The sequence below is a fragment of the Nomascus leucogenys genome, chromosome 10 (genome assembly GCF_006542625.1).
Source record: "Nomascus leucogenys isolate Asia chromosome 10, Asia_NLE_v1, whole genome shotgun sequence".
In the NCBI taxonomy this organism is placed as follows: domain Eukaryota; kingdom Metazoa; phylum Chordata; class Mammalia; order Primates; family Hylobatidae; genus Nomascus; species Nomascus leucogenys.
This window is the reverse complement of record NC_044390.1, coordinates 65336416-65363818: the sequence shown is the minus strand read 5'-3', so window position 1 is coordinate 65363818 and position 27403 is coordinate 65336416. Positions and strand designations below refer to the sequence as shown.

The 27403-nt window shown below is 45.4% G+C and overlaps 1 protein-coding gene and 1 long non-coding RNA gene across 2 annotated transcripts in view; one reads left to right on the top strand and one right to left on the bottom strand.

The window, feature by feature from the left end:
• The window catches only part of LOC105740370, a 31189-nt gene that overhangs the window by 1774 nt on the left and 2012 nt on the right, over window positions 1–27403 (top strand). Inside the window, exons 2-3 of the long non-coding RNA XR_001116396.2 lie at window positions 16056–16108; window positions 25891–26018. This is a non-coding gene — a long non-coding RNA (uncharacterized LOC105740370). The remainder of the gene's footprint in view (window positions 1–16055; window positions 16109–25890; window positions 26019–27403) is intronic.
• Window positions 7823–13938, bottom strand: LOC100592112 (myeloid cell surface antigen CD33-like). Its single transcript, XM_012509857.2, has 7 exons — window positions 13881–13938; window positions 13438–13818; window positions 12954–13232; window positions 12672–12719; window positions 9189–9282; window positions 8756–8830; window positions 7823–8371 (listed from the first exon to the last, which is right to left on the bottom strand). The coding sequence occupies exons 1-6, from the start codon at window positions 13918–13920 to the stop codon at window positions 8764–8766; spliced, it is 909 nt and encodes a 302-aa protein (XP_012365311.2). The 5' UTR covers window positions 13921–13938; the 3' UTR covers window positions 7823–8371; window positions 8756–8763.

The following is a 27403-nucleotide window of genomic DNA, read 5'->3' as shown; positions in this document are numbered from 1 at the left end:
AGGAAAATAAGATTCCTGGTGTCTCCAATAGAAAATTTTGTAATTTCTGGAGAACACCCTTCTGTGATTATCTGAATCTAGCATTTTTAAAAATTTTATTTTAGATTCAGGGGGTACATGTGCAGGTTTGTTACAAGGGTGTATTGTGTGATACTGAGGTTTGGGCTTGTATTGATCTTGTCACCCAAATAGTGAGAGCATAGTGACTAATAGGAATTTTTTCAACACTTGCCTGTCTCCCTTGCTTTCCCCTTTTGGAGTCCCCAGTGTCTATTTTTCCCGTTTTAATGTCTGTGTATAACCAATGTTTAGCTCTCACTTATAAATGAGAACATGCAATATTTGGTTTTCTATTTGTGTTAATTTGCTTAGGATAATGTCCTCTAGCTACATCCATGTTGCTGGGGGAAATGATTTTATTCCTTTCTGTGGCTGCATAGTGTGTATATATGTGTATATATATGTATATATGTGTATATATATATATATATATGCACACACACACATACTATGTACATATATGTGTATACATATATGTATATCATATATATGATACTGCATGTGACACCTTGGACTCATCTTAAGAATTTCTGCTGTTCCCATTTGGGTGATGGGAAGCCACTGAAGGGAGCAGAAAAGTGGATTTTTAGAATTTACTCTGTCTTCCCTGTGGAGAACAGATTGGAGGTGGGCAGGGAGCAGGTGAGAGGATAAGTTTCCTCACTGCGTACTGAAGTCCCACTGTGGAAAGTGAGTCCCTGAAGGCAAAGACGTACAACTTTCAAAAGCACTGTGGACTTGCTTTGCGCGCAGTAGGTGATAAATATGTGTTGATTGGCAGGCTTACCAAATCTACAGAAAGGTAAACACACAAGTAGCACAATCTTGCATAAAGTACTTCTTTAATTTTGGTAAATAAAGCATTATAAAAATATATATGTCTTCCTTCTCCCTGCTTTGCTTATTCACAACTATAGGGAATAGTTTTGGAAGCCAGATATAAGAGTGAATAGAAGTCCTTTGGTTTTTCTGTGTATGGCAGGGCCAAATCAGCAAAGAGCTTCTCTGATGTGCAAAGGCGGGTTAGGAGAGAAGAGAGAGGTTTGGGAGCTAATGATCATGCAGTCTCCATGTCTGGACCTTCCCTTTGGGCTCCCATGTCCAGGATCTTCCTCTGTCCTGAGAAAGGAACTCAAATATTTCTCACCTTCCTTCTCTAGAGGTCTCCAACCCTGCCAGGAAAAAAACAGTAGTGATGTCAGATGCCTGAAAAGGCTGGCTGTGGGCCGGGCGCAGTGGCTCATGCCTGTAATCCCAGCACTTTGGGAGGCCAAAGTGGGGAGATCACAAGGTCAAGAGATTGAGACCATCCTGGCCAACATGGTGAAACCCCGCCTCTACCAAAAATAGAAAAATTAGCCGGATATGGTGGCACGCACCTGTAGTTCCAGCTACTCTGGAGGCTGAGGTTGCAGTGAGCTGAGATCACACCAATGCACTGCAGCCTGGCGACAGTGTGAGACTCCGTCTCAAAAAAAAAAAAGGCTAGCTCTGGGGAGGACCAGCTGGCGAGTCCTGTTGTAGGATTTGGGAGACTTAGATAAGGTTAGATAAGGGATTACCTTGGGGAGAGTGTGATCACCTGGTGTAGTAGATCCTGGAAAGGCCACAGATGTGGAGGAAGCCAGGCCCCTGCATGGGCACCCCTGAGCCCTCAGAAAGGCACACATAGGGGAATGTTGCAAGGGCATGAAGTTCTTCTCTGTAGGTCTCAGGGCCCTATCAACAGGGCCCAGACCTCCTGCCACTTCATGACTCTGGGGATCAGGACAGCCTGAGCTAGACAGAAGCTGCAGGAAGTGTCTAGGGAGAAATCAGGGGTGAGAGCCCTGGAGTGTCTGAGATCACACACGGAGAGAGAACAGAAGGCTTCAGACACAAATGCCAGAAAACACAGAAAGAGGAAAATCTTTTCACAGAATGAAAAAGTGAAAATCTGCTCAGATGGAGAAAGAGAAGTAGCAGCCTTGCAGTTATTCAGGCCTAGTGGGAGGACAGCTGCAACATCACAAGGAAAGTTTGTTTCCCAAGGTCTTGTAATAGCTGTAAAATATCCTAAGAATCTTGAGTGATTAACACTTTCCTACCGGTGATACCCAAGATCAGCTTTATTATTCCCATCTAATTACTGGGGATACTCATGTATTCTATCCTTTTCCCGGAACTACACCAATCCCTAGTGAATACCCATAGGGAGTAAGGAGCCCAAGTCTGAGGATGAAAGCACACCCTGGAGGGTCTCAGTTACCCCTGACCAGCTTCATTAACCTAGGAAGTCACCGGACTCTTCCCTGGGCTCCTGCCACCTTTGCACTGGAGTCTGATCAAGGTTCTGCCTCACAGCTTCCAGGAATGATGCTCCACCCACTAGGAGACATTCTGGCCCCTGGGAAGACCCAGGCAGGGGAGCTGTCACTGTCTGTGACAATTTGAGCTCAGATACTTCCCAACTCTGCAGAAGGTCTTGAACCCAGAGGCTAGGGTCCTAGTCCTAGCCCAGAAGGGTAGAGGGGTGAGAAGTGTCCAGGCCTGCTTGAGAGGGATGGATGGAGTCAGGGGTGGGGCAGACAATCAGGACTGGGTGGTGCTGGGCTCTTCTCTCTGGCCCCTTTTCCCACTGCTCCAGTTAACTCACAAGCAGTGTCCCTCCTGTGGACAATGTCTGTCCATGCCACCTGGCTGAGCCACAGGGAAGGAGGAGGCTTGGTAAGCTCCTCTGTTTACTTACCTCTGTACTGCTTTTTAAATATCTTGCTTTATACCAGTCTCTCTCTCTCTCTCTCTGTGTCACAAACACACACACACACACACACACACACACTTCTGAAAGTAAGAGACTAGACTTTACAATTGATAAAGGAGCAAACCAAGGGTCAGGAATATTAGACACTATGACTGGATCTCTTTTTCCAGTTCTGCTCACTGGTCCCAGTATCTCTGGGCTGAAAAGGAGAGTCTCAGGCCTGATGGAGAATGATAGCGCTTCATGGCCACTTGTTTCTGGCTCACATTGATCCCCTTTTCCAGTGATGTGGGACTCTCCTGATGTTGGTGGGGGGCTCCCCTTCCACCCAGGAGAGGATGAACCTTAGGAGCTCGCCTAGCTGCCTTCTGCTGCTGGGTCAGGGGCTGTGAAATGGTGGGGTGTCCTCCCTCAGGTTGGGGGAGATGCAAGATCCCTGGCCTCTGTGTTGTTCCTCCAGTCATGGGGTCTTAAACCAGATCAGCTTCTTCTTATCACTCTTCAGAGTTCTCCTTTGGTGTCTCTTGAACCATCTACCAGATTTATAGTTTTGCCTAGAGAGTTGGAGCAGGGACAAAATGGGCTGATGTCATCTAGTCTGGACCGGAAATCTAATTGTTAACTTTTAATGTTTTAGCGGACAGATTGATCCCTATCACCAGCCAGCCGTTATCATAGAAAGACATGTGACTCAGCTGTCCCTTTGGGGGATAAGGGAGTGAGGTTTTTGCATCATGGCTTTTTAAAGCAACACCAGAATCTTCCATCTGTTTATTTAAGGGTCATTATGAACTTATGGCATAATGTGTTCACCCCGTCATGGTTTGGGTGCTGCTGGTAAAGTTGGGGCTGTTTTTCTTAAAATGATTTTTATTATTTCACTTAGGCTTTTTAGGAAGGTGGTTAGAGCTTCTGCTTCCCTCTGTCTTCTTAATGTAGACATCCACTTTTGAGGTCGTTTTGAAAAATAAGAAGGTGTTAGTCTGATGATGGCATGGCGACAGCTCTTCGTGGAGGAGGGACGTGGATGCACACCAACAGGGAGAGATGCATCTGAATGGGGTCCACAGAGCATGGCTTGAGTGTAGGATGTGCCATTGAGAAGTAGACTGGGTGAGATTCAGAGGAACCTAGAGTAGAGGCCAGCACACTACAGCCCGTGGAGTGCCTGTTTTAGTAAATATCATTTTGCTAGAACACGGCCATACAATTCATTTGCAGATTGTCTGTGGCTGCTTTGGTGCTACAATGGCAGAGTTGAATAGTTGCAACAGAGACCTTATGACTTGCAAAGCTGAAAATATCTACTATCTGGCCTTTTACAAATGAGGTTTGCTGATCCCTTACTTAGAATTTCACGTTGAGAAGCTTCAGATTATTCTTGTGGGTTGAGGAGCTAGGTAACTATTTTGACTATGTTCAGCCCTGAGTTTTAGAAAATTCCCGAAGTGCTAATACCTGGCTTTGCCTGTAGCAGGACCTAAAGGAGACAGAAAATTTGACAGCAGACAGGTGAGATGGAAAGAAAAGATTCAGGAGTAGAGAGAGATGATGTTAGAGGGCAAGTCAGGGAAGACATCTCTGGTGGGGTTTTGAGCATCGAGTGAGACAGACATGTTGCTGATACAGTTTTAGGGATGAGACCACCATGACTCTGGACCAAATGTCACTAACGCCTTCTGTTCAAGGGAGAAGGAACCGTTATGCACCAAACTGTCACTATGCACCAGGAGTGGTGTTTTTCATGTGTAGCTTTATTTAATTCTCACAATATTTCTGTGAGGTAGGACGTCTTGCACCCATTCTACAGAGCACAAAATGGAGACATGGAACGTTAAGGAGCTTGCATGATATCATACACTTAGCAAATGAAAGAGCACAGATTTGATTCCAGGACTCCCTGCTTGCAAAGTCTAAGATGATGTTAATATAGCAGGAAAGTTCCATAATGTCTATAAACCCATTGCCTGTGGGGTATTAAATCTCCAATAATCAGCCTTTGGCCCCCTGCCTATAGAGGATCTGGATCTTCTGGCTGAGCCTGATGCTCTTGTGAGTTCCTCACTGGGTCCTGACCTGTGAGTATTCAGTGGAGGTGCCCTTGGAAGGATTCATCCCATGAAAGCTGAAGGAAGCATAATGCAGCTCCTCACCCCATGGTGGGGGCAGCCCCTGAAGAGCTTCAGAGGTCAGAGGAGCCATGTAACTTGGACCTCTTCTGATGTTCCATGTGGAGAGAAAAGAAGTTCCGAGCAGGACAGTGGGGAGGTGGCTGGAGAGTAAGCAAAGAGAGTCCATTAAGAAAATTTGGATCTGACAGGATGTTTGTTTACTCTTCCATTTTTTTTTTCATCAAATGTTTCTGAATTAAGGCTTCACTTACTCAGTTAAGCAACACAGGTAACACTTACCGGTTGATACTTGGTACTTACCAAGGTCATACATCTGTTGAACCTGAGCTGAACCCCAGATCTCTGGGACCTCCTATGTGCTGGACACTGGATCCTCAGGAGGGAGCAAAGCAGACCAGAGCAGGGGTGGGGGCTGTGACTTCCAGTACTTCAGGGGATGAAGACAGAAACATACAGGTAATTGTAAATTTTGACGGTGTGCAGCTGAATAGGAGAGAGTAGAATGATGGAGGCCTAATTAGATCCAACCTTGACCTTGTGGAGCTCACAGTGTGGTAGGGGAAGCCATGGGAATGCAGTTAGCTCAAGGGGTGAAAAGCCCTACACAAACGGAACATGGTATCATGAGAGACACAAGAGCAGATGCTGCCAGAAATGGCGAGTCTACAGGGCACGACCATATTCTGCTGCAGACCCATTTCTTGGTTCTAGATTTGGTGCAGTGTTTCTCCAAATAGTACTTGGCACTGACAGTTTCTGCCTCCTCTCCTTCCATTCTCTCTTGAACTCTTTCTAGTCAAGAGATCTTCCTCTACTAGGCGGCCAGATCTGCTTTTGTCAATACCAGTTGTGATACCACTTAGCTAAATTCAAATAGTCGTTTCTCAAACCCTATCTTACCAGACTTACCAGCATTTGAAACAAATGACCAGTCTCTCCTTGAAACTCCAGCCCCCGTTGGCCACCAGCACCTGAACTTGCACTCTTCTGGTCACTCATTTCTCCTCAGTGGCTGCTCTATACAGTCTTCTTGCTGTTTCCACCTCTTCTCCCTGACACTAAATGCTGGAGGGTCCCGTGGCTTTGTCTGTGGAACCCTTCTCCTCTTTGTGGGTTCATCCGCCATCAAACCTTAATGTGGAGGCTCCCAAACCTGTGTGTCTCCCACCTGGACCCCTTTCCTGAGCTTCAGACTCCTGCCTTCTACCTACGATCCCTACATGGGTGGCTCAGAACCACCTCCAAATTACAGCAACCAAAACAATATTTGATTTACACTTGAGAATATTCTCCTCCTGAGGGTTGGCAATTTTAGTTGTTGGCAGTTAAATTATTTAAGTCTCAATTCTGGGTAACCACATGGCCATCATCTTTGGCACCTGTGGGCATCTGTGACATCTATGGAGGTGTAATCAGACTCTCCATGATATTATTGAGGTCATGGATGTCTTCATGGATATCCATGACATCTATGATATCTGTGGACTCACCTGTGACATCTGTGGCACCTATCAAGCAGAGGCTGTGAGCTATCTTTGCTCTTATCCTACGTGCACTCCGTCACTCCATTCGCAAATACTATTGGCTTCATCCTCAAGATGTGTCCAGAACCCAACTTCTCCACATGAGATTCATCATTCTTACCCAGGACTGTGTCTGCATCATCTCTTCACTGGATTATCTCTGTATCCACTAATCTGGTCTCCTCTGGTCTATACTTTCTTACACTGCAGCCTGAGTGACCCTACTAAAGTAAGTGTCATTTCATCTCACTCTTTTGCTCAAATGCATAAATAAGTATAATGGACTCAGGACACTGCAATATTTGTAGCCTCCATGTCTCTCCAACTTCATTTCCTACATTTCCTACCCACCTGTGCTCAGTTCTCATATCCCACATAACTCTGCTTTTTCTAAGCCTCTTTGCAGCTCACCATTCTCACCTCCTGTGCTGGGTAACCATTGATATGCTCTCTCTCATGGTGAGTTACTTTTGTCCACATGAGAATTTCCTAGAAATGTACTCATTTGTGTCTGTATTCTGTCCTCTCAGCAGTAATATTTTTGGAAACTGAACCAAGTTGTTGAATGTGCATTGTAACATTTCCAATCTGGACCCCTCTCTTGAGCTCCTGACAATTACATCCAGCTGTCTCCCTCCTATTCCCATTCTGATGTCAGGTGGATTCTCAGAATTAATCATTCCCTAAGAAAGTCCTTCCCTCTTCAGTCCTCTATGGACACAGCTCCTTCCTTCCAGGTGCCCAGGGGAACATTCTGGCCTCGTCATTGGTATTGCCTTCCCCTCACTGAACACGTCGTTAGCCTGTGATCCTTATTAGCTTGATCTTCCACACACATCCAAAAACATGTCCTCACCCCACCCTGCCTCGCTGGCTCAGCCCTCATCCCTCCTCCTGGAGGACCCAGCAGTGCCTTCCCAGTCTCCCTGTGGCTGCCGTGACCCACTTGGGCCTGCTCTGACCCAGGCATTTGAGGTCAAAGTGAGAGTCCAGTTGTGTCTCTGCCCTTCCCAAAGGCTCCAGGTTCCTGTATGCACTGCAACACCCCACACAGTCTGCAGCATCCTTCCTGCTGCTCCCCTCCTTACCCTTCCTCTGCTCTAAGACATGGGGCTCTGGTTGAGTCCACAATCCCCAGGCCTGCTGCTGCCTCTGAGCAATGCACTTGCTCTTCCCCTTATCCTTTTCCTGGGATGCTTTTCTCTTATTCAGACTCAGCCTGCCTCTTCAGCACCTCCATGTCTTTGCCTAAATGTCACCTCTTTCCACTATCAGATATAGAAACTGTTTCCCAGTATAGTCTGTGCTTATTTCCTTGTGTTATTTTTCTCTAAACAAATATTTCTGTCTAACATGAGAAAAAATATTTTACTTATTTCTTTTTATTTGTATCCTTCTGCTCTTCAGAACAACAGCTCGATGACAGAGATCTTTGAGTCTATATCTATTGATGAACTTCTTGCACATACAGAAATGCTGGCACATAGTAATTATATATATTCACTATAGTTACTGAATATGTCTACAAATTAATGAACAAATGCCACATCTCCACTTAATATCATACAAGAATTACACAAAAATACACACACGTGGGTGACATTTAAGACAACCTGAAGGATGATAAGGACCTGGATTGGCAGGAATGGGGAGGAAGGCCATTTCAGAAGAAGGAACTACACATGCAAAGTCTCAGAATCACAGAGGGCTTGGCCTGGTGGGTGTGGGGAGACTTTGGGTGATGCAAGGAGAAGGGGGATCAGGAGCAGAGTCCAGCGGAAGACAGATTGTGAAAGGCCTTCAGTCCAGGCGGTGGCATTTGCACTTCATTCTCCAGCAATGAAGAGGAATCATGGCCATTCAGACTGTGGAGGAACTGGATGAGGAGACATCTGGAAGCACAGTCTGGAGGCCTGTGTTGGGGAGAGATGGAGGCAGGAGGTGAAAAGGGTTCAGTGACCAGGGAAGAGGTGAGGCCGCAAAAATGACCAGGGTCAGGATGGAGAAAAGGGTATCAAGATGAGCCCTGCTTAGGAGAAGGAGGGACAAGAGCTAGTAATTTATGGGATCTGGAGAAGGGAGGGGGGTCAAGATGGAGACCCACACCCTGGTTCTGACTTTAGAGATGAGGTCTCTGTGTCATCTGCAGGATGAAGAACCCACATCCCAGGAAAAGTGGGTTAGAGGAGGAAGACAGTTGGCTTAACTTTGGCCATGATGGGCAGAGCAATCCTGAAGGCCATTGTGGAGGAGGTGTACAGCAGGATGTTGAAGGATGAGAGGCCCACATCACTCACCTGAGAGATTAACCCATGACAGCGTATACATTCTCCTCAACCTCCACTGCCCTCACCGCTTTCTTCTTGAGGAAACTGACACTGAGTGAAGAGATAAGGACCTGTAAGTGTGGCCACATGAGGGGAGCAAAGGGCAGCCAACTCGCCTTCCTGTGCCCTGTTAAGAGGCTGGAGGGATCACGGGGAGGAAGAGCAGGTCTAGACCTCCTTGATGACAGCAGGAAGCTCCCCATCCTGGCATTTGGCCCTCAGTTGGGACAGACACAAACTGACCACAAATGGCCCATGTGTAATTCTCACCACCAATTCAGCCTCCATCCTGGCCCCAGGACTACGTAAACTGTCTGCATACCCTCAGAACTGAGATTCTGGGATTCAGCATCATGTCCTGTGCCCTCCCCATGCCTGCCCTTGGTCTTCAGGCAGTGCTCACCTGAGGATGATGAGGCAGGGGCAGAGAAGCAGGATCTTCACAGCCACTACTCCCATGGCCAAAACAACCACCTCTGCCACGGTTCCTGATTTCCCTGCAAAAAGGTGGGATGAGGCCCATTCACCTGCTAAACCACAATCCATGTCCTTCCTCTCCCAAGACAACTTGGACATTGGTTCTTCAGATCCTTCCTGCATCCTTGGTTATATCACATCAGCCCAGGGCTCACCCTAAACTGTTCCCTGACTGTCCAGCAGTTGGAAGAAGAAATGAGACATAATTTGGACTTTATCAGAATTAAAAACTATTTTGCATTGATTGGCACTATCAAGAAAGTGAATGGACAACCCACAGAATGGGAAAATACATTTGTAAAGCACAGATCTGATAAGGGCGTAGTATCCAGCATATATAAAGGGCATGTAATTTACAAACCACTCAAATTACAAACAACCCAAATTAATCTATTAAAAAGTAGACAAAGAACTTGAGTGAAAACTTCTCCAAAAAGATACAAATATCAATTAGTCTGTGAAAATATGTTCAATACCATTTATCAGTATGTTAATGCCTATTGAAGCCACAAGGAGTTACTACTTCACATGCACTAGAAGGCCGTAGTTCTTTAAAAAAAGGAAAATGGAGAATTTGCAACTTTGTACATTGCTGGTGCAATGTAAAGTGGTGCTGACACTGGATAACAGTCTGGCATTTCCTCAAAAAGTTAGACACAGAATTACAATATGACCTAAAAATTCCACTCCTAGGGCTATGCTCAAGAGAAATAAAAACATAGGTTCCAACAAAAAGTTGTACATGAATGTTCCTGGCAGCATTATCAGTAACAGCCAAAAAGTGTGAACAGCTCTAATGTCCATCAACTGAACAATGAATGAGCAAAACATGGTCTCTCCATACAATGGGATATTAGGTTTCAAAAAGAATGAAGTATTCATGCATAGTACTGGGGTGAATCTTGACAGCATTACGTTATGTGAAAAAAAAATCAGACACAAGAGGCTGTTTTTTGTGTGATTCCACTTATATGAAATGTCAGAAATAGGCAAATCTGTAGAGACAGAAGGCAGATTAGTGCTTGCCAGAGGAGGGGATAATGGGAAGTGACGCTTAATGGGTACAGAGTGGATTTTTGGAGTAAAGAAAATGTTCTGGCATTAGATCGTGGTTATGGTTGTACAATATGTGACTAAAAGCTAGTTTACCGTACAATTTAAAATGACTAAAATTGTGAATTTAATGTTATGTGAATTTTATGTCAATTAAAAAGTACATATAAATAAAATTATATGGAGATACCAATTTTCACCTAATACTGGCAAAAAGCAAAAGGTTTCATTCCACGTTGGGTTGAGGAAAACACACTTTCGGCTGGGTGCGGTGGCTTATGCCTGTAATCTAAGCACTTTGGAAGGCTGAGGTGGACAGATTGCCTGAGCTCAGGAGTTGGAGACCACCCTGGGCAACATGGTGAAACCCATCTCTACTAAAATACAAAAAATTAGCCGGGCATGGTGGCAGGCACCTGTAGTCTACCAGCTACTCGGGTGGCTGAGGCACGAGAATTGCTTGAACCCATGAGGCGGAAGTTGCAGTGAGCTGAGACAACGCCACTGCACTCCAGCCTGGGCGACAGAGTGAGATTCTCAAAAAAAAAAAAAAAAAGGAAGAAAGAAAAGAAAACACTGTCACCCCATGCTGTTGGGAATGTAAACATGTCCACCATTGATTGAGAACAATTTGGCCATATCTCTCAAAATCAGAAAGAACATAAGACCCAGCTATTTTGCTTTAAGGAACTGATTCCGCAGACATAGAGATACACTGGCAAAGTAGATAGAGGACTGTTCAATCCATTGTTTCTGTTGGTAGAAACATGATATTCCATTTCAAGAAGATATATACAGAATTAGGATCCAACTCTTCAATGGAACACTACACAGTCTGAGAGTGAGGACAGTCTGTGCTGATGATACCAAACGACCTCTGAGATCCTTCCAGGGAATACACCAGGGCTCAGAGCAGCCAGGATGAACACTGGTTGATTCTGGGGAGGAGGACAAGCATCTGAGGACAGACTCTGCTGTGGATTTAGCATTTTTGCCCATGCGATTAGATCACCTGTCCAGAAGTACATTAAACTACTGGGAAAAATTAAAAGTTAAGGCTGGAAGAGTATTCAGGAGGTAGATGATAAGGGGCTCAAAGGCTAGTCCTGCTGTGTGAATATCACTCAGTCCTTATTGTGGGGCCAAGGGGTGCGTGTTTGGAGGAGTCTGTGGAGGAGTCTGCGGACAGGTGTGGGTGGCAAGCCACCACGGTGCCGAGGCAAGAGACCGAGGGCATGAGCTGTTCCAGTGTAATAAAATATATAAAACAACAAGAGTTATACTAGATCAAGATCATAGACATGATTATACATGAATATCATTAATCATTAGTTTGTAGCAATTATTCCTTATTCCAATATTATGATAATCCTCGCTCTACAATTATAACCTAGGAAAAACCAGGCCATACAGAGATAGGAGCTGAAGGGACATAGTGAGAAGTGACCAGAAGACAAGAGTGTGAGCCTTCTGTCACACCCAGAAAGGGCCACTAGAGGGCTCCTTGGTCTAGTGGTAACGCCAGCATCTGGGAAGACACCCGTTGCCAAGCAGACCGTGGTCTAGCAGGAGCATCAGTGCCAAGGAAAAACACCCGCTACTTAGCAGACCAGGAAAGGGAGTCTCCCTTTCCCCGGAGGAGTTTAGAGAAGACTCTACTCCTCCACCTCTTGTGGAGGGCCTGACATGAGTCAGGCCCACCCACAGTTATGTGGAGGCCTAACCATCTCCCTGTGATGCTGTGCTTCAGTGGTCATGCTCCTAGTCTGCTTTCATGTTCCATCCTGTACACCTGGCTCTGCCTTTTAGATAGCAGTAGCAAAATTAGTGAAAGTACTAAAAGTCTCCGATATGCAGAAATAATGGCATAAGCTGTCTCTCTCTCACTCTCTGTCTCAGCTGCCAGACAGGGAAGGGGCCCCCTGTCCAGTGGACACGTGACTCACGTGACCTTATCAATCATTGGAAATGACTCACACTCTTTACCATGCCCCCTTTGCTTTGTATCCAATAAATAACAGCACAGCCAGGCATTCAGGGCCGCTACCGGTCTCTGCATCTTGGTGGTAGTGGTCCCCTGGGCCCAGCTGTCTTTTCTTTTATCTCTTTGTCTTGTGTCTTTATTTCTACAATCTCTTGTCTCCGCACATGGGGAGAAAAACCTACCAACCCTGTGGGGCTGGTCCCTGCAGACAGGTGCTCAGGTGTCCATGGGAGCTGAGGATAGGGAGAGTCCCTGAGTTGGCCAACAAGGAGTCTCTGGTTACCATGGTGAGTCAGGATGAGGCAGGAGCCTGGCTCTTCCCTGAGCTGAAGGCCCTGCTCCTCCAGCCTCCAGATGGGGGCTCTGTCCTACCTGTGCCGTCTTCCAGGGAGGCTTCAGTCACTGGGTTCATTAGAGGATCTAAGCCAGCAAGAGAGGATTTCTCATTTAGTTGGGGTGGGAGTGAGATGAAGGTAGGCGCTCCTCTAGAAGCCCGCAGAAATGTCAATTGACAGCTTGGGTCCTTCTAGTTCCCCTACTCAGCAAGGCCTCCAAGACACAGCCACCAAGTGGCCCCAGTCCTGGACCTCCTCTCTCCTGGTCCTCTCCCCATCACACCCTCAGGGACCCAGGCATCCTGGCCCCATCACTCACAAGAGACACTGAGCTGGATGGTTCTCTCCGTGGTCACACCAGCTCCGGGGAACATCACCTGACAGGTGAGGTTGGTGCCGTGGTCCTGGGGCCGTGGGATGATCGTGAGCACTGAGGAGTGGAGGGTCCTGGGGCCCAGGGAGGTGGGGACAGCTGACATCCAGGAGAAGATGGGGGGCGTTCCCTGCTCACAGGCCCAGGGCACAGAGCAGGTCAGATTGCTGGGATGGCCAGACTTTAGGAACTCCGGGATGAGGATGTCGGGCCTGTGGGTCAGGGCTGTTGAGGACAGAGGTGTGGATGCAGGATCAGGAGGGGGATCCAAGGTGCAGCCCTGTGGGAATCTCAGGCTCTGGTCCAGTTCTTCCCCTGAGCCTGACATGTTTTATTCCCATCCCCGTTCCAGGACACGAGTCCCATCTGAGCCCTTCCCAGTGGCCCCCATAACCTTCCCCTTGTGCCACTCCTGGAGCCCGTGCCTTACCTGTTACATGCACAGAGAGCTGGGAATATTTGTAACTAAATTTTATTCTTCCTCTCACCACCCGAAAGAAGTATGAACCATTGTCCCTCCTCCTGGTGTCTCTGATGCTCAGGGAACAGTTGTTCCTTGAGGGATCACCGAGCAAGTGGAATCGGCCCTGGGTCTCCTTCTGCACTTTTTGAGTTGAGTTGTTTGTGGCCACTGGAGTCTCCTGGTCTACACTAACCCCTTCCCGGAACCAGTAGCCATAAGCAGGGGTAGAATCTTTCCAGCCATACTTGAGGTAGAAGACTGAACAGTGCACAAAGATGCACAGACCCTCCTGCACTGTCACGGACTCTGGCATCTCCAGCCAGAATCTTGCATCCTGAGCGAGGGCCCCTGTGGAGACATGAGGGTCAGATGGGCTCATCCCTACGGGCCCTCTCCCCGGGGCCACTCACCTGCCCACAGCAGGGGCAGCGGCAGCAGCAGCGGCAGCATCTCTGAGGCAGAGGCTTCCTGGGCTTCCTGTGTGAGTAGAGAAGAGGACTGTGGGGAGGAGCACGAGATCTTGGCAGTTCACAGAAGAGGAACCTCAAACCCACATGTGGTCAGAGGTCATCCGCCTCTGCAAAGAGTGGAGGGAGACTGCAAAGCCAAGTGACCTCAGAGACCTGCCCAGAGGGGAGCAGAGAAGGAGCAGAGACCACTTCCTGCCTCCCACCTCGGGTCTTCCATCCAGTGCCAGAGCCTGGACCAGGACCTCTGGGGACATCTGAAGCATGGGACACCTGTGTCTAAAACCCTCTCACTCTGAAGTGTTTTTCTGTGCACCACTGTTTACATCTGGGAACTGGTCACTTCTGGCCCCAGATAGTCACAGCCTCATTTTGAGCCGTGAAATAGTCAATCCTGCAGGATGTAGGATTCTGTAGGGTCTGTGGGAGTGTCTGGGACTGGAAAAATGAAGAGTGGTCCTAGGTGTAGTGAAGGTGGCAGCCATTCATTCATTCACCAAATATATAGTGAGCATCTGTGTGTAGGTGGGGATGGAGAGAAGAAGAGAGAGCACTGACCTGGCCCCTACCCTTGAGATGCTCCCCATCCATAGCCTCACGTCCTTAGCACACACACACTGTCTGGCTTTAGAGCTGCGGACACTGATGAGTTTGCCATGTGTCATGGTAGCATATTGGGTATTTTTAAAGAAATGTGACTATAGAATTTTTCCCTGATAAATAGTATACAGATTTGCAGTTTCAATGACACCTCCAAAATAAGAACCATGCAGCATCTTCATGTAAAACATAAAGAAGAATGCATGTTCTATGAACCAGTGTAGAAGAAACTTCTTTTTGGTTAATGCTGCCTCTCAGTGTAGTGTGGGCAGGAGCGATTTTTTTAAGGTCCTCATCATAGAGATTAGCATTTCCTTTCATGAAAAAATGTGCTTCTCACAGTTACATGTGGCCCAAAGACATAATATTTTCCAATAATATGACTGGAATATACAGACAAAATTAAAATTTCAGGCTTAGTTTTTATGTTTATGACTATTTGTCTTTTTCTTTCGTGAGTTGCTTGTTTGGGCATTAATTGTCTTGTTGGAATTTAGTTTTTCACAAGTTTCCTAACCCTCTTGCTCCCTCTTGTTTGTCAAAAGTCTCAGACAGGCCAGGTGCAGTGGCTCACACCTGTAATTCCAGCACTTTGGGAGGCCGAGGCGGGTGGATCATGAGGTCAGGAGATCGAGACCATCATGGCTAACACAGTGAAACCCTGTCTCTACTGAAAATACAAAAAAAATTAGCTGGGTGTGGTGGTGGGCGCCTGTAGTCCCAGCTACTCAGGAGGCTGAGGCAGGAGAATGGCGTGAACCCAGGAGGCGGAGCTTGCAGTGAGCCAAGATCACACCACTGCACTCCAGCCTGGGCAACAGAGCAAGACTCCGTCTCAAAAAAAAAAAAAAACTCAGACAATGTGGCCATGCTGATCTCTTATCTGAGATTTGGAAATCTGCCTTCCTAGATCCTGTGGCACAGATTTGACTGTACCCAGCTATGACCTTCCTGACAAGCACACAATTAAATGTCCTGGCCCATTCTGTTTATAGATAAGACGAATTTTAGGTTCAGTGACATGATTTTCCATCTCACTCTGTGTAGTATGCATCTGGCAAATCCTCAAAATCCAGGGCATAATAATATTTGGTACCATATATTAGTAAAATCTTTTAACAGTATTATCTAGATAAATGTTCATTTGTCCTTGCTAATGTAGAGAGCCATTTGCATTCTTAATATATAAGGAATTGAGTCTTTAATAGGTAACATAATACCTTGTAAGTTCTTTAAAAAGTAAGAATGTAGCACATAATAGGAAATGCAATAATTTGGTCTTAACAGTAAAGCAAATTATATTGCATTTATGGATCAGAATGTTAAATATGAAGATGTGAATTTCACTGGATGTATTTAGTGTACTTTATTAGGCATAATTTACATGAAATAAAGTGCACACGCCTGAAATGTTCATTTCACTGAGTTTTCATAAGCGTATGCAGCCCCGCTGTGACTGCCACAGTCAAGATACACAATACTTCTTCCACTCTAATGGTTTTCCATGTTTCTTTGCAGCTCACCATTCCCATCTCTTATGCTGGGCAATCATCAATATACCCGCTGTCATGGTGAGTTAGTTTGTCTACTTGAGAATTTCCTAGAAATATACTAAAAAATTTTGTCTGTATTCTGTCACTCAGCAATCATTTTTTGAAACTGAGCCAAGCTGTTGAATATGCCTGTAGTTCACAATGTGTTATTGCTAAGTAGTATTCCATCTTATGGGTATACTGTTATCTTTTATTTACTCACCTATTGATAGACATTTAAGATTTTCCAGGTTTTTTCTATAGGTATCCAGGTAGAAGTCTTTTTATAGACATGTTTTTATACTTATTTATACAAAAGATGTGGAATTTTTAGTTCAAATAATACCTGCATATTTAATTTTTGTAGGAATTGCAGAATTGTTATCCAAATGGCTTTGACTTTTACCACTACTCCCAGCCATGCGCCAGAATTCCGGTAGCTGTACACCCGTGTTAACACTTGGTATTATCAGTCTTTATATTTTAACAATTCTAGTGAGAGTGTAGTGTCATCTCTAGTGTATTTTGAATTTAGGTACCATCAATTTCATCAATTGAGTATTTCTCATATGCAATTATTTGACGTTTGACAGATGTATGTAGCTATATACGCACAACCACAGTCAAGACACTACCAAGTGCCATTACTTAAAACATTCCCTCCTGATGTTCCTTGGTAGACAACTGTCCCTCCCTATTTAATTCCTGTAAAAACACTAATCTCTTCTCTATCCCTACTGATATGCCTTTTAAAGAATGTCATATAAACGGAATCATTCAAAATGTAGCCTTTAAAATCTGGATTCATTCACTTGGTTTAATGCATTTGAGGCTCGTCCATGTGACTGGGTGTTTATATCAATAATTTGTTGTTGTTTTTAAATTGCTGACTCATACCTCATTGTTTTCATAGATCCCCATTTTGTATACGTTTACTGGCTGGTGAACATTCATATTGTTTCTAGGTGTTGGTGACTATAAAGTAAAACTAGTATAAATATTCACATGCAGATTTCTGTGTGTGGACACTGGTTTTTTTATTTCTCTTGGGTAAATACCCAGGAGTCGGGTGCTTGGTCATATGTGTAAGTTCGAATTTATAAGAAATTGCCAAACTGTTCTCCAAAGTGGGTGTACCATTTTATATTCCCACCAGCAGAATATGTGAGTTCTGGTTGTTCTACGTTTTCATTAACATTTGGTATTATCAGGATAAAAAAAAAATTTCTTTTGGTTTTGTTTTGTAGCCATTCTAATAGGTATGTACTGCTACCTCGTTCTGGTTCTAATCTGCGATTTCATAACAGCAAATGGTGTTGAGAATGCTTTCATGTGATTATTTGCCATCAGTTTTTCTTATTTGGCAAGGAGGCTGATCAAATATTTAGTGCTTTTTAAAATTTGTGTTAAAATATACATTAAAAAATTATAATTTTAACAATTTTTCAGTGCACAGGTAAGTGGCACTAAGTATATTCACACTCTTATGCAATTATTAATCATTGATCTCCAGAAATTTCTTCATCTTGCCAAATTGAAACTCTGTACCAACTAAATGATAACTTCCTATTCCATCCTGCCCCCAGCCCATGGCAACCATCTTTCTGCTTTCTTTGTCTATGAATTTGAGCACCTCTGGGAGATTATGGGGAAAGAACTGAGGAAAATTCTTCTTCTCCAGATCCATTTCTCTGTTCCTTTTTGTGTCTCCGCAACATGACCCCAGTTCTCTCAGGAAGCCCCAAAAACCTGTGAAACTAACCTGTGCTTGCAGCTCTGCTTGCTGCCACAAACAAAGACTGGGAGCCAGCAACAGGAACCAGCCAGGGGATGAGTTCAGCCCAGAAGTGCTGCCTGGACCTGGATTCCTGCCCCAGTGCAGGCCTTGACCTGATTTCTTGCTTCATTACCATACTAAAATCTCCACTCAGGGGCGAGAACTGTGCCTTGCTAGGCACAGAAGGTGCCAAGTGCAAAAGAAAACACAAGAGCGTGCACACTTCAGCCCCTCCTGGAGGAACCCACCTTTTTCCAGATCTGCCCGCCTCAGTCTCCAGCTACCAGCCCTAAGGGCCCTTAAGATCTCCTTTTACCAACCCCTGGGAGAAGGTGCTTTGCACATGAACTCCCTTTCTCCATTTCTTGATCAATTGAATAAAGTTTCTTCTCTGCTTTGCCGATCCTGGTCTCATTCTATTGGCATAAGTGGCAGGGGGCAGAGAAAGGACCCACTAGGGCCAACTCACCCGGCTAAGGGTGGGTAACATTTGCAGCAAAACTCCTCAAGAGATTGTTTGTCGTCACTCTTCCTACCTTCCTTTCTTTGGTTATTTTCCAAACTAGCTTCCAGTCAAGTCCCCTACCCTTTCACACATGTTCATCAAAGCTGCCATTGCCAGTTATCTCAGACGTAAACAAAATCAACTCAATATGGACTAAAGATGGAAATGTAAGGCCTGAAACTGTAAAACTCCTTGAAGAAAACATAGGAAAAAAAGCTTCTTGACATTATCTGGGCACAGATTTTTTTAGATACTGTAAACTAAAAATAAAATCCTAAGCCCTGTAATCAACTGAACAGACCCCCTCTTGGCCAAGGGGACCCCAGAGAAATCTTAAAAACTGAGTTGCAGCTACAATGGGACGAGAGGTCAGACGCACCTCATTATAGCCCCTTCCTTTTGCAGTTGAGATACAGCAACTTATTAGCCTTATTGTGAAAATGGAGGTCATAAGACTGGCAGAACAGACTCTGTGGCAATGAGATACCAAATCATATACAAGACCTAAGGCCATGCCAGGCAAGGGTTAAATTACACACCCCTACACTTAGAGAATAAACTATGTTCTAACTGCCACAATATGTTTATTTTTCTCTGGTAGCTAAGTAAGCACTGGTCTCGATATAAGTAATATTAAAACAATGTACAGCTCACCACCAGACACTGACCCCACACACACCCTTGTGATTGGACAAAAGACTGATTTCAGTAACTTTCTCTTGATAAGAACATGGAGCATGGACTGGTTATGGCAGGTTTTACAGAGGCTGTGCACTTGAGGGCTGCTGTGTCCTCAAAAGACCTTTTGACGTATAGGGCCTAATTGTAATACATTTACATGTTAAGTCTCTATCCTAAGGTGAACATGGATTATATGTAACATGCGTGTTTGTTCAATATGCTTGGGTCAAAACCCCTTCTTGAATATTCAAAGCTCCTTCTATAACCTGTTGAATGTGTATACTTGGCCAGCCCATTCGGTTTAAATTCCTGCCTTTCTCCTCCCTCCCTTAAAGTGCTTTTCTCTGAGCCTCTTCTGCAGGCTCTGCTTCCCAGTCTGTCTGGATGGTCACCTTGCAGGCTGTAATCCTTTGTAAGAAATAAAGCTCTTTCTTCCAAATTGGTAATTGTGTGATGTTTAAGTTGACATCACCAAACCACAGGCAACAAAGGCAATAACAGATAAATGGAATTTCATCAAACTAAAAAGTTGTTTTAGTTTGTTTCTGCATGGCAAAAGAAACAATCACAAAAGACTACTTATGGCAAAAGACTACTTATGGAAAGGGAGGAGATATTTGCAAACCACACGTGTGGTAAAAGGTTACTATCCAGAATATATAAGGAACTCAAACAACTCAACAGCAAGAAAACCAATAATCTGATTTGAAAAGGCGTGATGGACTTGAATGGAGAGTTCCCCAAAGACACAGAAATGGTCAACAGGCAGAGAAAAAATGATCAACATCACCAGTCATCAGGGAAATGCAAATCGAAACCACAATGAGACATCATCTCATGCCTGTTAGGGTGACTATTATCAAAAAGATTGAAGATAACATATGTTGTCATGAAAGCACCAATGACAAATGTGTGTCCTCTTCTCGGCCTGTCATCACCCCTTCCTTACCTCATCTGTGATCATCACTACTCCAGCTGTGCATTGAAACATCTTCAGCTTGGACCCCTCTCCTGAACTCTAGGCATTTGCATTCAGCTGTCTGTGTCCTGTTCCCATTTGGATGTCAGGGAGATTTCAGAATTATCGCCCCTGAAAGCCTCCCCTCTGAAGTCCTCTGTGGACACTGCTCCTTCCTTCCAGGTGCTCAGGGGAACATTCTGGCCTCATCCTTGGTCTTGCCTTCCCCTTGCTGACCACATCCATTAGAAAACTCTGTGAGCACGACCTTCCACACACATTCAAAAGCACATCCTTACGCCACCCCTGCCTCCCTGGTTCAAGCCCTTATCCCTCTTCCTGGAGGACCCAGCAAGCACCTTTCCAGTTTCTGTGTGGCTACCATGACCCACTTGGGCCTGTTCTGTCCAGGGAAGCCGGGGGTTCTGTTAGAGTGAAAGCCCAGTCTAGTCTGTGCTCTCCCTAAAGGCTCCAGGTTCCTGTGTGCCCAGCAGGGCCCACCCAGTCTGCACCATCCTCCCCGCTGCTCCCCTCCTCTGCCTTTCTCTCCTCTCATACGTGGGCCTGTTTGTGTCCACAAATAAATGTAACCTAACTTAAATGAATGCAGACTTTTTATTTCCATCACACATCTATGCCTCTTAAACAATAAGTATTATTTTCTATATTATTCATCACTTATTTATATTTAATGATGTCTAATAATGAAAAAATGTTTAACATTCTGTTCTGACAATAGTTTACATTTGTGACTTTAAAGTTTTTTGTATGCTTTATTTTTGGAACAGCTAGAAGAAAATAAATCATTTCTGTAGGGGACCAGCCCCACAGGGTCGGTGGGTCTCTCCCTGCATGCGGCAACAAGAGAGTGTAGAAATAAAGACACAAGACAAAGATAAAAGAAAAGGCAGCTGGGCCCGGGGGACCACTACCACAAATGCGCGGAGACCGGTAGTGGCCCCGAATGTCTAGCTGCGCTGTTATTTATTGTATACAAAGCAAAAGGGACAGGGTAAAGAATGTGAGCCTTCTCCAATGATAGGTAAGGTCACGTGGGTCACATGTCCACTGGACAGGGGGCCCTTCCCTGCCTGGCAGCTGAGGCAGAGAGAGAGAGAAGACAAAGAGAAAGACAGCTTACGCCATCATTTCTACATATCAGAGACTATTAGTACTCTCACTAATTTACCACTGCTATCTAGAAGGCAGTGCCAGGTGTACAGGATGGAACATGAAGGCAGACTAGGAGCGTGACCACTGAACCACAGCATCACAGGGAGACGGTTAGGCCTCCACATAACTGCGGGAAAGCCTGACTGGTGTCAGGCCCTCCACAAGAGGTGGAGGAGCAGAGTCTTCTGTAAACTCCCCCGGGGAAAGGAGACTCCCTTTACCGGTCTGCTAAGTAGCGGGTGTTGTTCCTTGACACCTTTTGCTACCGCTAGACCACAGTCCGCCTGGCAACGGGCATCTTCCCAGATGCTGGCATCACCACTAGACCAAGGAGCCCTCTGGTGGCCCTGTCCAGGCATAACAGAAGGCTCACATTGTCTTCTGGTCACACCTCACTATGTCCCCTCAGCTCCTATCTCTGTATGGCCTGGTTTTTCCTAGGTTATGATTATAGAGCGGGGATTATTATAATATTGGGATAAAGAGTAATTACTACCAACTAATGATTAATGATATTCATATATAATCATATCTAAAATCTATATCTGGTATGACTATTCTTGTTTTATATTTTATTATACTGGAACAGCTCGTGTCCTTGGTCTCTTGCCTTGGCGCCTGGGTGGCTTGCCGCCCACAATTTCAATTTTTTATTTAATGTTCCAGCTTATAGACTCTGCCATATGAATGCATATCCAAGGTTATGGATGCAGGTAAACTGATGAAGTGTCTGCTGAAAGACAAGAGAATATTTTTATGCCTAAAAATTGGGGGGATGTTCTCTGGGGTTCTAGTGATATTAGGGTTCTGAAATAGATACAACCTTTTTTAGAAAGTATTGGAAATTTATGTTTAAAGAAATTTATCCCAGTATTTAAAATTATTTTTAAGATTTTAAGTTTTTTTCTGAAATGTTTTAATGTAGGAGGAAGGAAAGTTAGTGCCCCATTTTAAAATAAAAGTCTTAGCTGCAACTAGCAAAAATACAATTTATGTTTTAAGAGTGTACAAAATGAATAAACATAGTCTCTTTCATTCTTTCCTATTTGGAAGTTATTCTGATTACTCCAAGGAAGGTTTAAACTCAAAAGGAAAGGTGGGCTCGAAGGGAACCGTTGTGAGATGCACAAATGTTCAAGTATAGAGTGTGAATTAATCAAACAAGGAATTTCTCTTAGTCATCATTGAGAATGTGAGGTGCGTAGAAAAATAACTTCTGATGAATAAGAAAGAGAACATGAAGGTACATACAAAAATCCCTTTCTCACTGGGCAAAAAGCCCATTTGAATTGTTTAGGAGGATCAGCAGCATTGAGTGGATGGGAATGTGTCTTCTTTGGAGACAAGTTTGCATGTGGAGATGTCATCATCACTTATCAGGACAGATGTTTGAAGACTCACAGCCCTTGACCATTTGCTGGCTTCATGATCGCCATCTCCAAAGGGCTGTGTAGCACCTCTCATGGCCTCTCCCACAATGTGTACATCAGGCAACCTCAAGGAACCACATAAAGGAATTAATGTTCATATAAAAATCATAGTTGTAGTCGGGCGCAGTGGCTCATGCCTGTAATCCCAGCACTTTGGGAGGCCAAGGCGGGCAGATCATGAGGTCAGGAGATCGAGACCATCCTGGCTAACATGGTGAAACCCCATCTCTACTAAAAATACAAAAAAATTAGCTGGGTGTGGTGGTGGGTGCCTGTAGTCCCAGCTACTCGGGAGGCTGAGGCAGGAGAATGGCGTGAACCCAGGAGGCAGAGCTTGCAGTGAGCCGAGATCGCACCACTGCACTCCAGCCTGGGCGACAGAGACTCCATCTCAAAAAAAAAATAATAATAATTGTTTCCCTCCAATATTACAGCCTGTTTTTGTTTGTTTGGTTTTTGTTTGTTAGTTTGTTTGTTTTTCACTTTCAAAGGGAAAAAAATGCATTGACTTCTATTGTCTGGGAAATCTGAGGGGTAGACCTGGTTTTAAATGTGGCTGGATTTCAGGGTCAGATGATAGAAAGGCCCATCTCGCTACTTGGTTTTGGCTCTTGTTTTTGTTTGTTGTTGCTGCTGTGGTTGTTCATTTATTCTCCCTGGTTTTTGTTCTCAGGCTCATAAAGGTAGGAGCTCTGATGTCTACTTTGCAGATAAGGACACTGAGGCACACAGAGATCAAGTAATTTTCCTTCTGAGACAGAGTCCATGGACTTCCCACTGCCCCATGACACTTGCTTATGTCTGTGCAACCAACTCAACAGTCTCTGCCATGGTTAGGGCACCCCCTGCTGCTCACCCAGAGAGTTGCAGGGATCACTGCACCAATCTTCTCCACCCTCTTTGACCCCCAAATGCTTCCTGACACCTGACTCCCACCCATTCAGAGACTAACCTATGTCAAGATTTACAATCTCACCAAACAGGAATGATAACTACAGGAAGTAGTTATTAGTAATATTATTGCTATTGTTAATGTCATTATTATTATTTCTCCATTTCACTTCCATCTTCTCTGGAAGCTGATTCGGGGCTCCTGCCTCTCACCTTTTCTATCTACTTCTTATCCCTACCCCCAGGAGGTTGTAGACGAAGATTAGTGCTGATGCATCGTGCAACTCCATGGCTCCCCCTGGTGGTGTGATGCATTTGGAGTGATGGGGTTTGCTCAAATAGTGCCACAAGGACGCAGGTAGGGACCTGTCAGAAATCTACCTTGTGTATAGCTCCTCAAAGATCCCAGGTTAACATTCCTTGTGGTCTCCAAGCCTGAAAGACAGGGAGGAGTCACTGTTCATTAGCGTCCACCAAAACTTTGCCCTGGGAGGGTCTGTGACATTCTGTTCTCTTGATAAGAAGGTACAAAGCTGAGCTCCAGGAAGAGATTAAGGGCTTTGGGGGGCTGCTCCCGAAGCTGCCTCCTGTCTCTAGGTGAGCACTGGATGCTGCCACTCCTGACTGGAGAGACAGGGTTTCAGACAAGATGCTCAAAGTCATAGGGGATCCTGGATGAGATGGGCCAGGTATAGTTCTGGGGTTTGCTTGAGAGAATGAAAGTGAGTCCCTGAAGGTCGAGGTGCCCTCCATGCCTACAACCACCTCCTGAGAGCAGGGTCCTCATGAGAGTCTCGTTGCATGAGACAGTCAGGGTCATGCCATGGGCTCTGAATGAAGCCACTTCTGCCATCTTCATCCTGACTGTTCAGACCAGGCATCACTGGCCGTGCACAGTCTAGGTGGAGGGAGGGACATGTTTCTGCAGGAACTTGGCACAATGCTGTGTCTAAAAGGAATGCTTCATGTTGGTGCAGCCAAATAGAGCTGATCAGATGCTCTCTGTGGCCGTGGTTGATGGTTTCTTCTCAGTATTCATTCCCTCTTTTTCCTTAGTAATAAGGACCTCAGACACAAGAGCCTAGCTAAGAAGGATTCTACATTTTACATTCTCCACTTGCTTCTGAAGTTAAGCATCACAACAGCCCTATGAAGAGGAAACATCTCATATCCCCATTTTACAGGTGTAGAAAGAGGCTTAGGGGAGGGAGGCAACTTAACTGAGAGATCACGTGGAAGGTAAGTAGCAGTGCTTGGTTCAAACCATGCAGTGTTGCCAGGAATCCTTTCTATCCTCAAACGACCTGCACAGCCTTTAATCCAGCAGTCCTGAGTAGTTAGGGAGCAGTGCACAAGACCACCTTCACTTCTGATGCCAGCTGCACACTGGGGGGTCCCTGACCACATTCAGTTTTGATAGTTCACTAGTAGGACTCAGAACTCATTGAAAGCTGTTATCCTCATGTGATGTCTCATTACAGCAAAAGGATACAGATTAAAGTCAGCCAAGGGGAGAAGAGCATGGGGCAGGGTCCAGGGAATTCCAAATGGGGAGTTTCCAGTTGTCCTCTCCCAGTAGAATCATAGACAGTGGTAATTCCTCCTGACATGACATGTGACAACATGCATAGAGCATCGCCAACCAGAGACACTCACCTGAGCCTTGATGTCCTGGTGTGGCTTTGTCACATAGATGTGGATAACTGTCTACATGGCTGACCTTAGTTTCAGCTGCTCCACAGATAGAGCTGATACCAGTGACCCAAAGTCCTATCGTTAGTTATATTATTGGACTATTTGGTGAAGTCCAAGGCTTTCAGGTAAACAAAGACACTCTAATCAGGCGAGACATTCCAGAGGCTTAGAGGCTCCCTCCCAGTAGCTGAGAGCAAAGGCCAGGCCTCTTTTTGGCAGGGTTCAGCTCTTTCCTACACAAGTCCACCTCTGGGACTCACCACGGATCTGCAAATGGGACTAGGCCAGAGACATCTTGGGCCAGCCTGCAGCCAGCTTGGTCTGGGTTGGAATCAGCTCCGGCTCTTGAGCTCTGTGGACTTGGGAGCTGCCCTCACTACTCAGAACTGGTGCACTCAAGTGTGAAATAGGGACCCCAGTCTTCACTTCTCAGATTAGAAATGGTCAGTGTGCCTTTGCTGAGGTCTGCTTTTGTGTAAATAGGGGACTACTTAAAGCCAATTATTTCTTAAATTGATGTTCAGTTTATTAAGTGTTCAAACCCCTTGACCCTTCAAATTCCACTCGTTGATTTCTTTCTTCTTTTCTTGTAAACTTAGTATAGTCACTGTCACTCTCTTTTACTGGAATTGAACAGACTAAGCTCCCTTAAACAGAGAGTTTGATTTAAAGAGTCACTTATGCATTCCATACATTCTTTTTTCTTTATAGCGCTTCAGCTGCCTACCGGGGCAAGTTCACAACCCAACAAGACCCCCACAAATTCTCAGACAGTTCTTGGAAATCTAATCTACTGAGCTTACAAATACATCAACAGTTAGATTCTTCCAGTGTTCCAGGTGTGTTCACAGAATTTATCAAACTCTTTCACATCTTTCACCTGAAAAAAATAATCACACTTCTAAAATCACCTTTACATCTCCTTCTGGAACCACTTTAGTGGCGTGTCAGATTTCCTAATACGCATGCTATGGCGCCCATCCCGTGGAAGCTGGGGTCGAAGCATGAAGGATTTCTGACCTCCATATAGCTGTTTACAGGTCAGAGGCTTGGAACCAAGACCCAGGATCCAGAGGCTTCAGCTGCTCAGGGCGGTTGCCCCCAGGCCCTGAGACTGGCTCAATCCTTCTGTGTCAGTTGCAGTCATAAAGTGCTAATACTCTCCTCTGAGCCTGTTTTTTTTTCCCACCTATAAAATGGATCAATAGCGGAACCAATCACATGAGTTGTTCTGGGAATTCAACAAATGTGGGGACAGGCACAGAGCTTAGAACAGTGTCTGGCACACAGTAGGCCCCATGTGTTTGCTTTTACTCCAATGAATTTATTATGATGTAAAGGGCTACCATTGGGCTGGCCCCAGTAGATCCCTGATCATGGCAGATGCTCTTATTATGGTTATTGTTGTTGGCACAGCTGCCTTGCCTGGGGCAGGTCTAGGGGTCAGCTCAGGGTGCACAGTGGGGAACCTCCTGGCTGGAGGAGGACCTCATGAGGTGGTACCCAGGACTCCAAAGGGTCAGAAACACAGCCCCAGGCCTCCTTCCCTGTCTCTGCAGATGGGCCTGACTATGTGCTGCTGAGGAGCAATCCTGATGCCTTCAATGGCATCGTGACGGCTGAGATCAGCTCCCAGGTGTAAATGGAGTGTGTCTCCTATTCTTCCCAGATCTCAAGTACTGCTGGATCCACAACTCCTTCCTAAACTTCTCATATGCGAAGTTTTATCTCTTGAGTCTGGCCTGGTAGCAGATGGGCACTTACCAATGCATCGTGGAGAACCCTGTGGCCCAGCTGACTATATACAGGGACGTCAGGATCCACGCCCCCCCGTGAGTGCAGCGGCTCCCCATCCAGGCTCACACTCTGCACATCTCTCTGCCTCCATGCTCTGCTAGGCAGTGCCCACCTTCGGGAGCGCCACCTCCACCCTACCATGACATGCTCACAAACCTCTGGGTGAAATCTCCCAGTCCTCTGAGGTTTGGGTCCAAAGCTGCCTCCTCTGTGAATCCTCTGGAGTCCTCAGATCAGAGTCAGGGTGAGTCGCAGGGAGATAAGAGGGGTAAGGGTGGTGGACATTAGCTGTGCACTTACCATGTGCCCACCACCATTCTAACCTGCTTGACCCTTACTGTCTCTCTATGGAGAAAGTGAATGTGATTAGCCTCACCTCCACTTTACAGGTGACAAAACTGAGCCCCATGGAGTTTGAGTATTTTAT